This window comes from Quercus lobata, chromosome 8 (genome assembly GCF_001633185.2).
Source record: "Quercus lobata isolate SW786 chromosome 8, ValleyOak3.0 Primary Assembly, whole genome shotgun sequence".
Classification (NCBI taxonomy): domain Eukaryota; kingdom Viridiplantae; phylum Streptophyta; class Magnoliopsida; order Fagales; family Fagaceae; genus Quercus; species Quercus lobata.
Window position 1 is genome coordinate 2,702,311 of NC_044911.1, and position 13,237 is coordinate 2,715,547.

The following is a 13,237-nucleotide window of genomic DNA, read 5'->3' on the forward strand; positions in this document are numbered from 1 at the left end:
TGTTTTTTATTTATTATTTATTTTTTAATTTTTTTGGTTCTAAATATTTTTAAAATGAAAACTTAATTAATATTATAATTAAATTCATTGAATATTATTGTTATTGTGTAACATATATTTTGGGAAATGTTTGAGTTTCATATTGACGTATTATTATAAAATTAGATTGTTAGATTGAGGCCATGATTGTTTCATTCTATTGCACCTGATGGCCTAGTGGGAGATTGATGGCGTGTAGTTACAGCTTCAGTTTTTTCTATTAGTGCACATCAAGTTTGTAAATTTATCAAGGAGACTAATTAAGGACCTTGACCTTCCTGCTCTCAAGGTAATATTGTGAAACAGAGGAGATTTATTTTAGTTACATTTGATTACGATTTTATTTTTGTAACATTTGGCACTGAGTTGGTTCATTTGCAGTTTACTGTGGTCACTGATTTAAGAAGGGAGGAGAAATGGCAGAAAGTGCAGTCAACATAGTCATAGAGAAATTGGTCCTGTTGTTAGTCCAAGAAGCGAGATTGCTAAAGGGTATCCATGAAAAAGTTTCAGGCATCAAATGTGAACTGGAGATGATTCAGTCTTTCCTAAAGGATGCGGATGTAAAAGCTGAGAAGGAAGACATGAGCAATGTTGTGAAAATATGGGTGAAACAGGTAAGGGAAGAAGCTTATCACATAGAAGATGTCATTGATGAATACATACTTCATTTTGTTAATCAACCTTACAGGCAAACGCGATACTTTTACTTCCTCCAAAAGGTTTTTCAATTTACCGTAAATTTGACAGCAAGACATGTGATAGCTTCTAAGATACAAGATATCACTAAAAATCTTAAGGAAAGGAGAGAGATGGCTATAAGCTATCGCTTCAACACTATAGAGCAAGGAGGACCAAGCAATGACGCTAGAAGTGTTACATGGCATGACCCTCGAGTGGCATCCCTTTTCATCGAGGAAGCTGAGGTTGTGGGTATTGAGTCTCACAGAGACAAACTGATAAGCTATCTAGTAGAAGCACAATCTAATCGCATTGTAATTTCAACAGTTGGCATTGGTGGGGTTGGCAAAACTACTCTTGTCAAAAAAGTGTATGAAAATGAGGTGGTGGTAGCACACTTTGATTGTCGTGCTTGGATCACAGTTTCTCAATCATACCAGTCAGAGGAGCTGTTAAGGAACATGATAAAGCAGTTTTACAAGTCAAGGAAGGAGCTTGTTCCTGTGGAAATAGACACAATGAAGGAGACACCGCTGATGGAGCAATTGAGGCTATGTTTACATGAGCATAGGTATCTAGTAGTTTTTGATGATATATGGGAAAAACAGTTTTGGGATTTCATAGAACTTGCTCTACCTAATAATGAAAAAGGCAGTAGAATATTAATCACATCTCGAAATGAGGATGTTGCTCCCTCCAATTATTTGTACAGATTACCAATTCTACCTTTAGAAAAAGCTTGGGAGCTCTTTTGCAAGAAGGTGTTTCGAAATGAAGGGGGAAATTGTCCTCCTGAGTTAGTTGAGTTGTCACATGCCATTGTTGAGAGATGTGAAGGATTGCCACTAGCAATTGTTGCTATAAGCAGTCTTTTATCAACCAAAGACAAGGTTTTCTATGAGTTTCACAAATTGCATGAAAGTCTTAGTTCAGAGCTGAAAAGTAATCCTGATTTAAAAAATTTCACCAAAATTTTATCCCTCAGTTATCATGATCTATCTTACAATCTCAAAGTTTGTTTCTTATATTTTGGCATTTTTCCAGAGGATTACTACATCAATTGTGCAAGGCTAATTTGACTTTGGATTGCTGAATGTTTTGTAGAAGAAATGCAAGGAATAACATTGGAAGAGGTTGCACATGGCTACTTGAACCAACTAATTCATAGAAGTTTGGTTCAAGTGGAAGAAGTCGATTCAAAAGGTATGTGTAGAAGTTGTCGAGTTCATGATATGTTGCATGAGGTCATTCTTTCTAGGTCTGAGGAGTTGAGTTTCAGTTTGGTCTCAATGCAGAACGCAAGTTCTGACAGAATTGGTCGACGAGTTTCAATACAGAACAATGTAAATACTCCTTTGAAGAGTATTACTAGTTCCCAAACTCGTTCTATTCTCATTTTGAGGGTAGAGGAAGTTCCAAACTCTTTTCTTGCTAAATGTTTTGCAAATTTCAAGCTCATAAAAATAATGGATTTTGAAGGTGCTCATATTGATTATATTTCTAAAGAAGTGGGAAACCTATTCCATTTAAGATATTTAAGTCTAAGAGATACAAAAGTACATATGCTTCCTAAGTCCATCGGTAAATTACACAACCTAGAGACTTTGGATTTGAAACGTTCCCTTGTGTCTGAGCTACCGACAGAGATCAGTGGACTCCGTAAGCTACGATACCTTGTGGCATACACTGAAAATTAGGATACTGAATTTGCCATTGATTTTCAACAACCGGTAAAGATACACAATGGCATTGGGTGTTTACAATTCTTACAAAAGCTTTGTAAGATTGAAGCTAACAGCGCTGCCCTTATTGAAGAATTGGGAAGTTTGGTACAATTGAGGAAGTTGCAAATCTCTAAATTGAAGAGAGAAAATGGGATGGCTTTGTGCACAGCACTAGAGAAAATGAGCCTCCTTCGTTCGTTGAGAATCAATGCAGTAAGTGAGGAAGAAGTTTTGGAATTGCAATCAATGTCTTCTCCTCTGCCCCTCCTACAATCTCTCTACCTATCTGGGAGACTAGAAAAGTTGCCAAAATGGATTTCCAAACTTAAGAGTATAGTTAGAATTGGTTTACATTGGTCTGGATTAATGGATGATCCGTTAAAGGTCCTTCAAGCTCTGCCCAATTTGATGGAACTTGGGTTCTACAATGTATATGGAGGTGAGCAATTACATATTGAGGGAGGAGGCTTCCAGAAACTCAAGATTCTATTGCTTGAAAATTTTGAAAGATTGAATAGGTTGACAATAGATGAAGGTGCCCTTTCTCTTCTTGAGAATCTTGCAATTGGATCCTCCCCACAGTTAAAGGAGGTGCCCTCTGGCATCCCCCATCTGAAAAACCTCAAAAATATTGAATTCTATGACATGCCAACTGAATTTGTTCTTAGTCTGCAACCTGATGAAGGCCACAATTTTGGTAAAGTCAAGCATGTTGCCTCTGTTCGTTTTTGGTATAGGATTCAAGGGGAACACTACAAAATCTACAAGCTCGGTGAGTCAGAGTTGTTGGAGCGTTTGCGAAGGTAGTTCAAGAGGTGGAGAACCAAAGTGCCCTCACCACTTTTGAGAAATTATAGGTATAACCCTCTTAGCCATTGTACTATTATATTTATGATATTACCAATGGTTCAAGACACAAACATTAAACTAATGTTTAGGGAATGAACAGTGCTCCCTAAATATAGGAAGCAACTGTAGCTAAAGCTCAACTTGGGTAGGAAATGGGTAAACTAATCCGGTAAGTTTTTGGGTGTTCCTCATTTGTAACATTATCGAGGAATTGAAATTATTTTTACTATACTACTACTGTGATGTAGCAGTGCAGTTAAAAATTTATAACTTGCAGACAATTCTTTTTGTAGCCTTATTAGTTACTAGTTAGTCAGTCAAGTTTATTCATTGTGATAGGTAACACGTTTGAGTTCTTAAGTTTTACTTGCCTTCATATTAGAATTTGTAAGCCTGAATTTCCCCCTCCTCATACTATAGACTGTTTTCTTTTATGCATTGTTTATACCAATTTATTTTTATTTATATTGCTTTTGTTCTAATTGTTAGGCTTCAAATGCCAACGTCTCAAGGTTTTCAAGTGACAGATCAAACAGGATACTGCTCTGTTCTCAATCAAGGTCCAGTCTGTCCAGAACATCAGTGGTTGATTCAACCCAGCATCGCAGCCTTTGTCATTGTATTGTTGTAAATGTGTTATCATTTCTGTATCAAGCATGTTAACCTCTTGAACTCATGCTATGTAAAAGAGTCATGTTTAAGTTATTTTGTATTTGTTGCCTTTAGAGAAGTTTAAATATCTGAAGTATTTCATTGGTATGCTGACATATAATGGCTTTGATGTAGCTAAAAGTTCTATTTTTACGTATATGTTTCCATTGTTCATTCAAAGAAAAAATTAAAACTGTTATGAACAGGATTCTTTGCTCAGATTATGGAATATCCTCAGCTGTCTTTAAATACAAAATGTTGTATCTGATGTGGCGCTGTCATTTCTGTTCTTGTGTAGTTTTCTCTGTTGCTGTAGTGTTGCAGCCTAGTTTGTTGCAGGTTCTGCTCTTATGTTTGGTAGGTACTTTTAGATTGTTGTATTGATTCAGCTTTTGCAGATTATTTTGAACTCTCGTATTGCGGTTTTGACTTCTTGTTTCAAAAACTTTAACTCATTCATCTTTAAAAAAAAAATGAGCTAAAACTTTGCTGTATGCACCTTTCATAATGATAAGAGCATTAGTACTAAACACTACAAATTTAGTTAGTGATGAGTGTCTCCCCAAAAGGCTTATCTTACAAGCTGAATTTTGGTAAGGGAATCCTAACCTTAAAATGCAGCTCCCTTGATTTTTGGAAAATAAATCTGAACCTTGCATTGCAACTAATGGAGGCTGATATGCTATATCTTCCTCATTTCTATCTTTCTCAAAATTTATCAATAGGTGAGTACATAGTGCATACATTAGCTTGTCATTGCCACTGTAGGTCTTACATGAAATTTATCTTCTGTAATTATCAGATATGTAATATAATGTAGTTCTACTAAAATTTACTTATTCCAGTGAAATCTTGACTGCTAATAGATTCTATGAAATTTTCTAATCTAAGTTGACATTTGTTTGTTCTTTTTTTGGGTAAGTATTTCCAAATCATCAAATGTTGGATGTTTTCCTTTGTTCTCTGGGCCATGAAAGTGTAAATGCTAATAGATGGAAGCGTGCCAAAGAATATATATATATATATATATATTTGTGTGTGTGTACTATTATAGTAGTATTAAACCACAATGTGTTATTACAAAAACAAATCAACATTAATGAAAGAACTTAGGTTTATTGAAGAAATTTTCAAAATAGGAGATTATGAATGTAAAACCATTATACCACTGTTTTTATCCCCATTTTAAATAGAGGGCTACTGAGATTCTAGTGAGTCACTGATAGCCTGATAGGCGCTGATTTAGCAGCCAATGTAGAGAGTCCCCCTGTGATGTTAGTGACACAAGTAAATGAGATGCTTCTTTAATTCATTCAAACTAAATTCTGCCATCTTTATGTTCTACTTTAGGCTGATCTTTGAAGACTTTTGCTCTGCTTTTTTCTCCATATTTTGTTTGTTGCAACCTTGAGAAAAAGATAAGACATTACTAATTAAATGAACAGTTACAAAAGTGGTTGAATATGGATTTCTATATTATATTTAATTTTGGTTTAGGGGCATATAGTTTTTTTTCCTTTTATATATAACCATATGGACCACTCAGCAACTCTTTCAATTGTAATCATCCACCCAAGTTTTGATAAAAGAGCTCTAGTGAAGTCTAAATTCCTCTTTAAGACAAGCCCACCAACTTGAGCACAATTAGAATGCAACCCCTTGCCACTATTTGTTAGCTTCTACATGAAATTTCAAAGCCAAGCATAAATGGCTTTCCAAATAGATTTAGGCAGGGCGAATTTGGTTTTAAAGAGTGGTATCTTCCAGGAAGATATTAGGTGTCTCTTATTTCAGGGAAATTAGTTTTAAAGAGGGACATCTTCCCATAATATATTAAGATGTCTCTTATTTCAGGATTGCAGCCCTTTGTCAGAAGAGATTACAAGAAGAGTTTCATTTTGGAGTTCTGATCTATTATCCTTCGCTTGAAGACTTCAGTTGATCCAAAATATCCTATTTAGTATTCAAGTATTTTGGTCAAGTGTTTTCATCCTTCCAAAGAAGGTTGTGAAAGCCATTGAGCAAAAACTGAATAGCTTTCTTTGGAAAGGTTTAGGTTCCTCAACTGTTGGAGCTAAAGTTTCCTTAAAAAGAGGGTGGTTTGGGTTTGAAGAGAGAGGGAGAATGGAACGAAACTGTTGTCATGAAGTTCATTTTGATTATTTTCTTGCAAACAGGTTCTCTTTGGGTTGCCTGTGTTAAAACAACCTCCTGAAGAACTAGAGCTCCCGGTGTGTTAAGGCTCCTTAGAATTGTTCTTGGGGGTGGAGGAAGATACTAAAGCTAAAAGATTTGATGAGACCAAATATCAAGTTTCAGATTGGGGATTGATCTAATAACTTTTTGTTGCATGATAATTGGCACATTGAGAGTCTTCTCTACTTAAAACATGGTTATTTAATGGTGTATGATGCCATATTGTCAAGTGTTATTAGTAATAGAACCTGGAATTGGTTACCTACAAGTTTAGGTGCTATTGTCAGGATACAGAACAGTCTTCCATCTGTGGTCTAGGTGATGCAGATTGGTAGCTTGGATCTCATCTAAATTTGAGCTATATCCAAGGCTCTAGCAGTGATGTCGAAACTGATTCGGTTTCCACAGTCAATCCGAAGCATACTTTTATCAGTTGGTTAATGATGAATGGAAAATTAAGTATCGGAGATAGAATGGTGAAGTAGGGAGTGGGAGGTGATGTTTTTTTTTTTTTTTTTTTTTTTTTTTTTTTTTTTCTCTCTCATGCAGATTAAAGATGGAAAGTAGGAATCACTTATTCTTTGAGTGTTCCTTTGCAAAAAGAGTCTGGAAGGCAATCCTGGCGCTTCTCTTATGCAGATTAAAGATGGAAAGTAGGAATCACTTATTCTTTGAGTGTTCCTTTGCAAAAAGAGTCTGGAAGGAAATCCTGGCGCTTTGTCTTTAGGACAAGCTTGAAGGAAATTGGAAAAAAACTTGATGGAAATTGGAAAAAAAATCATAGTTTGGGCACGAGCTTTACAGCCGTATGTTGCAAGCTTGGCTTAGGTGCAGTTAAGTATCATATCAGGCAGAAAAGAAATGAAATTTTACATAATGGAAATGAGAGTGCTGAGGAGCAAGTGATCAAAATTCAAAATATAAGGAGACAAGTGAAAGCTAGGATTGAACATAAGGGTCAGTATCCTTTTTCTATCACAATGGAACTCTGCTGCAGACGGGGCATTTCTGCAGCAATACTAAAGGCTTCAGTCCTAGTTTTTTTAATGTGTTTTGGCAATTTTTCTTTGTTTGTAATCGGTTTGTTTCTGTACTCTTTCTATCTGTGATGGCTGTGTTCAGCTTGTTTCAATGAAATACCATCTTAACTATCAGCCAAAAAAAAGTTGTCATAGTGTACATTGACATCTATGAAAGGACTGAACCAATGAAAGTAATCCTTGCTTCCTGCTATAAAACTTTAATGTTCCAGCCCCAAGTTCTTGCTTAAATCCTTCCGGAAAAAGTTTGGCTTCAGACATGTTTGGAGTTATCTTGCTCCAACTCATGATGTGTAGTTTTAGACACATGACCTTTTTAATGAGTCATGTGACTTGTTTAAATAATATATATGAATAGTCTTATGAGTTGGAACATATAACTCCAAACATGTTTTGAAACCACCGCTGATAAAGAAGCTTCTTTGGATTGTCCTGGTTAAGAAGTTGCTGAAATGAATTGATGATTTGGCAGGATAAACTTTTTGAACAGACCAAGCATAATATGTAGCCGGACAGTTCATGATAGTTGACTAAACAATAGAATGTGAACATTGGTTAAATTAGTATTAACACTATGGATTTCATAACTTAACTTGCATCCTAATTTTGAGCAGGGGATCCAAGCTACAGGATTGCAACTTTGCAACTAATGGAGGCTATTAGACTATATCTTCCTTATTTCTTTCTAAAAACTTGATAACTGATGAATTATTAATTAACACATCTAAAGAGGCGGTAATTGAATCAAATACATGAAATTTCGCAAAAAGAAAAGAAAAAGAAAGATAGTTATCAAGCAAGGCACCACTTATATGTGTAACTTAACTTGGTCCACCTGAGAACTTGGATCAAACTCATTTTTGGGTTGGTTTCATTCAACAATTGTTGCCTGGTCATATTTACACACTCCACTAGAACGTGACCCACATAACAAGTTGTTAAATAGCTTGCATTCAAGCAGTTGTAGTATCAATATAAGATCTCCTATAGAAGAGGATGGCAACAAAAATCATTGAAAAAATGTGGACTCGTATGTGTAGGTTCGTTTCTTTGTTTTCTTGTAGTTACTTAGCAGCCAATCAGGGAACGAGAGTAGTTTTGACAGTGGGCGTGCAATGTGATATGTGAGGTGAATGGTGATGAGTAGTTTTGTTGAAGTCATTTTACATTTTGTCATTTGTTTATGGGTTGTGAATGTGGTAATGTGGTAATTTTGTCATTTGTTTATGGGTTGTGAATGGTGCATAAATTATAAAGGCAAATGCCATTACCAAAGATGCTGGAATGGAATCGTTATTTATAACGATTTGGCATATCTGGCTGGCATGACCCAAAGAAGGGCATGACTAAAACAGAAGATGCGAACCCCTGGACAGACAGCATCAAAGGTCACCGAATTTCTCTATGAACTGGTTTTCACTTTTCATGATTCGATTTGTACTTGGGTGGAGGAAGCATCAAAGGGATGTAATGAAATCAATATATCCGGTTCCCCCTCCCCCAACCCCCCCAACACCCCCCCCCAAAAAAAAAAAAAAGCGAAAATTTGTGAGAGCTTAACAAGAGAAAACAATCCACATTGCCATTATAGTACGTGAGATCAGTTAATAGGGGTTTTTTTTGTTTGGGAATTTCTAATTCTAAGTTAATTAGCTTTAAGGCGAGTGATATTTAAATTCAGACAAAGTTTGGCTCCAAATGTTTGGAGCCAGTGATTTTAACACCCACTAAAAAACTTAATTACCACAATTACATATTTTGAAAATTTAACGTTGAATTGCATGTTTTCTATATTCTTAACATGCATGTCAAATTTTGTTTCAATTGGATGTTATTTACTTTTCAATTCATAAACTATTTTTTAAGCATATATAATCTTATTATATTACAAAAAACTTGATATTTAAATATTTGTTAATAACATATTAACTAGTTATTGATTTTTGATTTTTTGAAAATTTTGAAAATATAAAAGATATGAAAAGAAAATTTAATCTAATAGTGGATTTGTCAAAATTCTTATCCAATAAAAAGATATTTAGTGATGTTGGAGCCCATAAATTGATTGGGTTGAGACATCTTGAGATTTTAAATGGCTTTACACTAATAATTTGGTTACTTTTGAGAAATTTAAATCCTCACGTCAATTTTTTTTTTGGGGTTAAAAATCGAGCACTGCCTCTCTTTCTCTAGAAAATAACGACTTCAAGCATCAACAACTCCCATAGTGTGACGGGTGTTGTGTACAAGCACAGTAGATTTTATGCCAATAATACATGTGCTCTTTTTTTTCTTATCTTTTGTTTGGCAATCTATTGTACATTAATAAATGTAATAATTGGGAATCTCAGTTGTATGTATAGCTTAGAGGGTGATCTTTCAATTTATTTCTCGCTCTCTCTCTCTGGAAATCTCTACTAAATATCTCTCATTATTCCTATAGAGACTTCCTGTATAAGTAAATTTCAGCCACAAGTTTTTAAAAAAGGATAAAGTTTGGGTCCAACTCAGTTTGAAGTTATATCCTTTAACTCATGACTTGAAAATTTATAAGATTATTCATGTGTTTATTTAAAACAATTCTTATGACTCATTAGAAGAGTTAAATGACTAAAATTACACATGGAGAGTGCCTTTACTTGTAACATAATGGGTGTTTCAAAAATATAAATTGTCATATATGTTGGGTTAAGATGGCTTGACCTCGATTAAGATAGCTTGACCCCAATTAATTAATTTAATTATCCAAGTTGATTAATTAAATTAAATTATATGCAAATCGTGGAGGTACCAACAAATCACCAAATAAACTAATTAAATGTAGTGGAAATTAAATTGACATGGTAATTTGTTGACAAATGGGGAAAACTTTTTGTAAGGCAAAAACCTCACCGGGTGAATTTAAAGTTATTACTCCTAAGAATCTATTAATTAATAATCAGACGGTTAGAAGTATGTAGAATCTTACCACTACCCTATCCTATACCAAAGTACCAACCTATAGTTGAACCTTCACTCTAATATCTAATTGGACTTGATTTTGTAGTAGCCTTCTTTCCTTTGATGCACAAATCTCCAATCTGTGACTAACTCCTTTGCATAGATTCCTGTATGTGACTAACTCTAGTAACTTGAATGATTGTTGTTGGCTGCAAAATTTTTCACTTTATAAACGATAAAAATTAGGAAGCACTTGGTTACAAAAACCTATGGCGTACAAATGCAGTAACTTCTCACAGTGAAAATTAAACTCCTCGTCTCTGTAGCCATGTATGACGTCTTTTAAAATAAGCCTTATATATATTTATGGTTGTGAGAAAAGAAACCCTAAACAAATACATCAACATGGGCCGAAATTCTGATCTAGAAATTTTGAATTCGTAAAGCTTGATAGATTGATCTTGTGTCAAGCTGCCCATTAAGTCTCAATAGTAGCTTTCTATCGAGCCATTTGTCGAGCTATCTCTCGAGCTTTAGTGAAACAGTTTTTCTTTACTTTTTTTCTTGGATCAATCTTCATGTCTTTAATACAACCACTTGATATATATCAAACCCAACTTAGATCTATCCAATTTACAAGTAAAGTACATTTTGTAAAAAATTAGTCAATTATATAGAAAATATGACCTTAACAATATAATTGGTTGGAAAAAGATAAATTCAAACTGGTTCGAAACTTAACTATTTTTTTTTTGATATTTGCAATCTTAAGATTTTACGACTCACCCAAAACTCATTAGCCGAACCTCCATCCCCATTGATCCCGCTAGTCTCCAATTGTTGTTGCCGATCACTAGTCACCAGTAGTTGTTGCTCGTTGCCACTATATATTGCCACTTTCTCTCTCTCATGATTTTTTTATTATCTAAACTTCTCCTTATTATTGTTATTATTATTATTATGGTTGGACGCTAAGAAAATGTGGTGAATATATAGAAAACATGTTTTCTATAGCATTTTCTATAGTATTATTGTGTTTGGTTTGGTGAAAATTGATTTTTGGATGATATTTTCTGCATTTATGGGTGTTTCAGCAATGAAAAATGTTGGTAAATCAGATATTGTTTTTCAGTTGACCAAAAAATAAAGACACTTATGACAAAAATTGGTTTATACTTTTATTTTGCACAAATTATTTTCCACCCTCATCCAAAATTTATCAGTCAAACCTCTACCCTCCACAGCCCACTATTTGCCACCCAACCACAACCCCAAACGCTTCACCCAAATTTGATGACGATTTTTTTTTTAATCTAATTTTTTTATTATATATTTGCTTGGGAGATGAAAAAAATGTGAGAAAATAATAAAAAATAACATTTACAATATATTTGAAAATATTTTCTAGAAGCACTTGAAAATATTTTCCACTGAATCAAAACATAGCCTAAAAATATTTTTTTGGCCATCTGACTGAAAAAATATTTTCAAACGAAACAAACAAGTAAATGCGTTAAGGATCGTAAGAGTCGAGTTTTGCCACGTATCTACATGGTGCACAAGTAGAGAGGTGGCCAAACTCATTTGAGTCGTTATTTGTGTCATACGCAGGTTTTCCATAAGTCAAAAGTGTTGTACTTTCAAAGTGTCTTATTGGAAGATAAAAGTATTTTGTTCTCCTATCACGTTCACGTGTTCTGTTCAACATTCTTGTCTACTGAACATAAGCTTCTAGAACAATAAAGGAAGTTCTAAGGAACAAAATTATCAAGCACACTGTGGATCTCGAAATTAGAGGAGCTGCAGTTAGAGACTAGAGTACGTAAATTATGATAATCTTATCGTTTTTGCTATAGAATATCGACAAACATTTCCTGCAGACTCCTTAAAATAGATTCCTATATAGAATAAAGAGATTGTTTATTGCTAATAATCGAATTCAATTCTTTCTTCCCTCCATTCGATAATGGACCACTCTTGTTAATTAGATGATACTCCTACTTTTCAAATATTTATTTTCTTGCATTCTTGAGTCTTTAGTCTTATTTCTTTGATACAGTATTCACTGCTGCATTCTTCAAAAGATAGGTTCCTCTATGCATGGAATAAAGAACCTGAGCTGAGACACCTTTTAAAAGAAGAAAGAAAAAAGCGATAAGAAGAGCGTCAATGTCATACTTTGCATCTTATTTGGTATGGCCATGGGAATTTTCTTTACACCTCTGGTCTATATAAATTTGGAGCAATTGATAGAGAAAATTCGAGGTCCCCATTTCCCTACAATAGCGTTGTGCGGCTGGCTCTTTCTTCTTTACCATAATGAAAACCATTTAATCACTTGTAAGTTGTAACCATATCTAAGATCATACGTAAAAAACCATTAGGATAGCCAAACACTACAAAGACAAAGGTGTTTCTTCTAGCGTTTATATGCACTCATGTTTTTACGTAAGACTACTACTATCGGCTCAGGTTCCGTCCGATGCCCTTATCTTCTTTCTTGATTGTGTCTAAAATATCTATGTTATTTCTTAGGGTTTTGCTAGGGTTTGTGTCCTTATTTAGTTTTACTTTTATGTTATTTTAATATTGAAATGGTTCCTTAAGCTTGAAATATGCTTGTTATCTATATCTATATCTAATGTATTGATACCTTTTTCATGAAGTGTTTTATGGTTTAATGACACTATCTAAGTCTTCCCATGAAAAATTTATCCTTGAATTCCCCAATCCCACTTGTTATAATCCCAAAAAAGAAAAAACCCTAGTCCTTTGGTTTCATATTGTTTATAATGTTAAACAAATCCAACTTCTTAAGAGAATTTCATTTAATGTATTTTCTTTCAAAATAAATAATTTAAAAGTTTTTAAAACTATCTCATATAATTTAATATTATCAAATAAAACTAATGAAAAAGGGCACTTATCGAATTTTCAAAATGAAGTAAAGGGTAAGTTGGAAAAAGATGATTATTATTATTATTAATTAATTAATCTCATGAATATTCCAACAAATACTTCTGCATCGATCAAATAAATTTATATAATTTTTTTTTTAAATATAGTAAACATGAACAAAATTCATTGTATCATGATAAAAATTATTTTAAAAACTAA

The 13,237-nt window shown here is 33.9% G+C and overlaps 1 protein-coding gene across 1 annotated transcript; it reads left to right on the plus strand.

The window, feature by feature from the left end:
* Positions 1-325: 325 nt before the first annotated feature.
* On the plus strand, positions 326-1,815 carry LOC115955342 (disease resistance protein RPM1-like). The gene has a single exon (XM_031073444.1). It carries the CDS (start codon positions 456-458, stop codon positions 1,797-1,799), a length of 1,344 nt encoding a protein of 447 aa, XP_030929304.1. The 5' UTR covers positions 326-455; the 3' UTR covers positions 1,800-1,815.
* The last annotated feature ends 11,422 nt before the right edge of the window (positions 1,816-13,237 follow it).

What these genes read in the sequence shown, in the direction of transcription:
- LOC115955342 (XM_031073444.1), top strand. Translation starts at nt 456, where the DNA reads ATGGCAGAAAGTGCAGTCAACATAGTCATAGAGAAATTGGTCCTGTTG.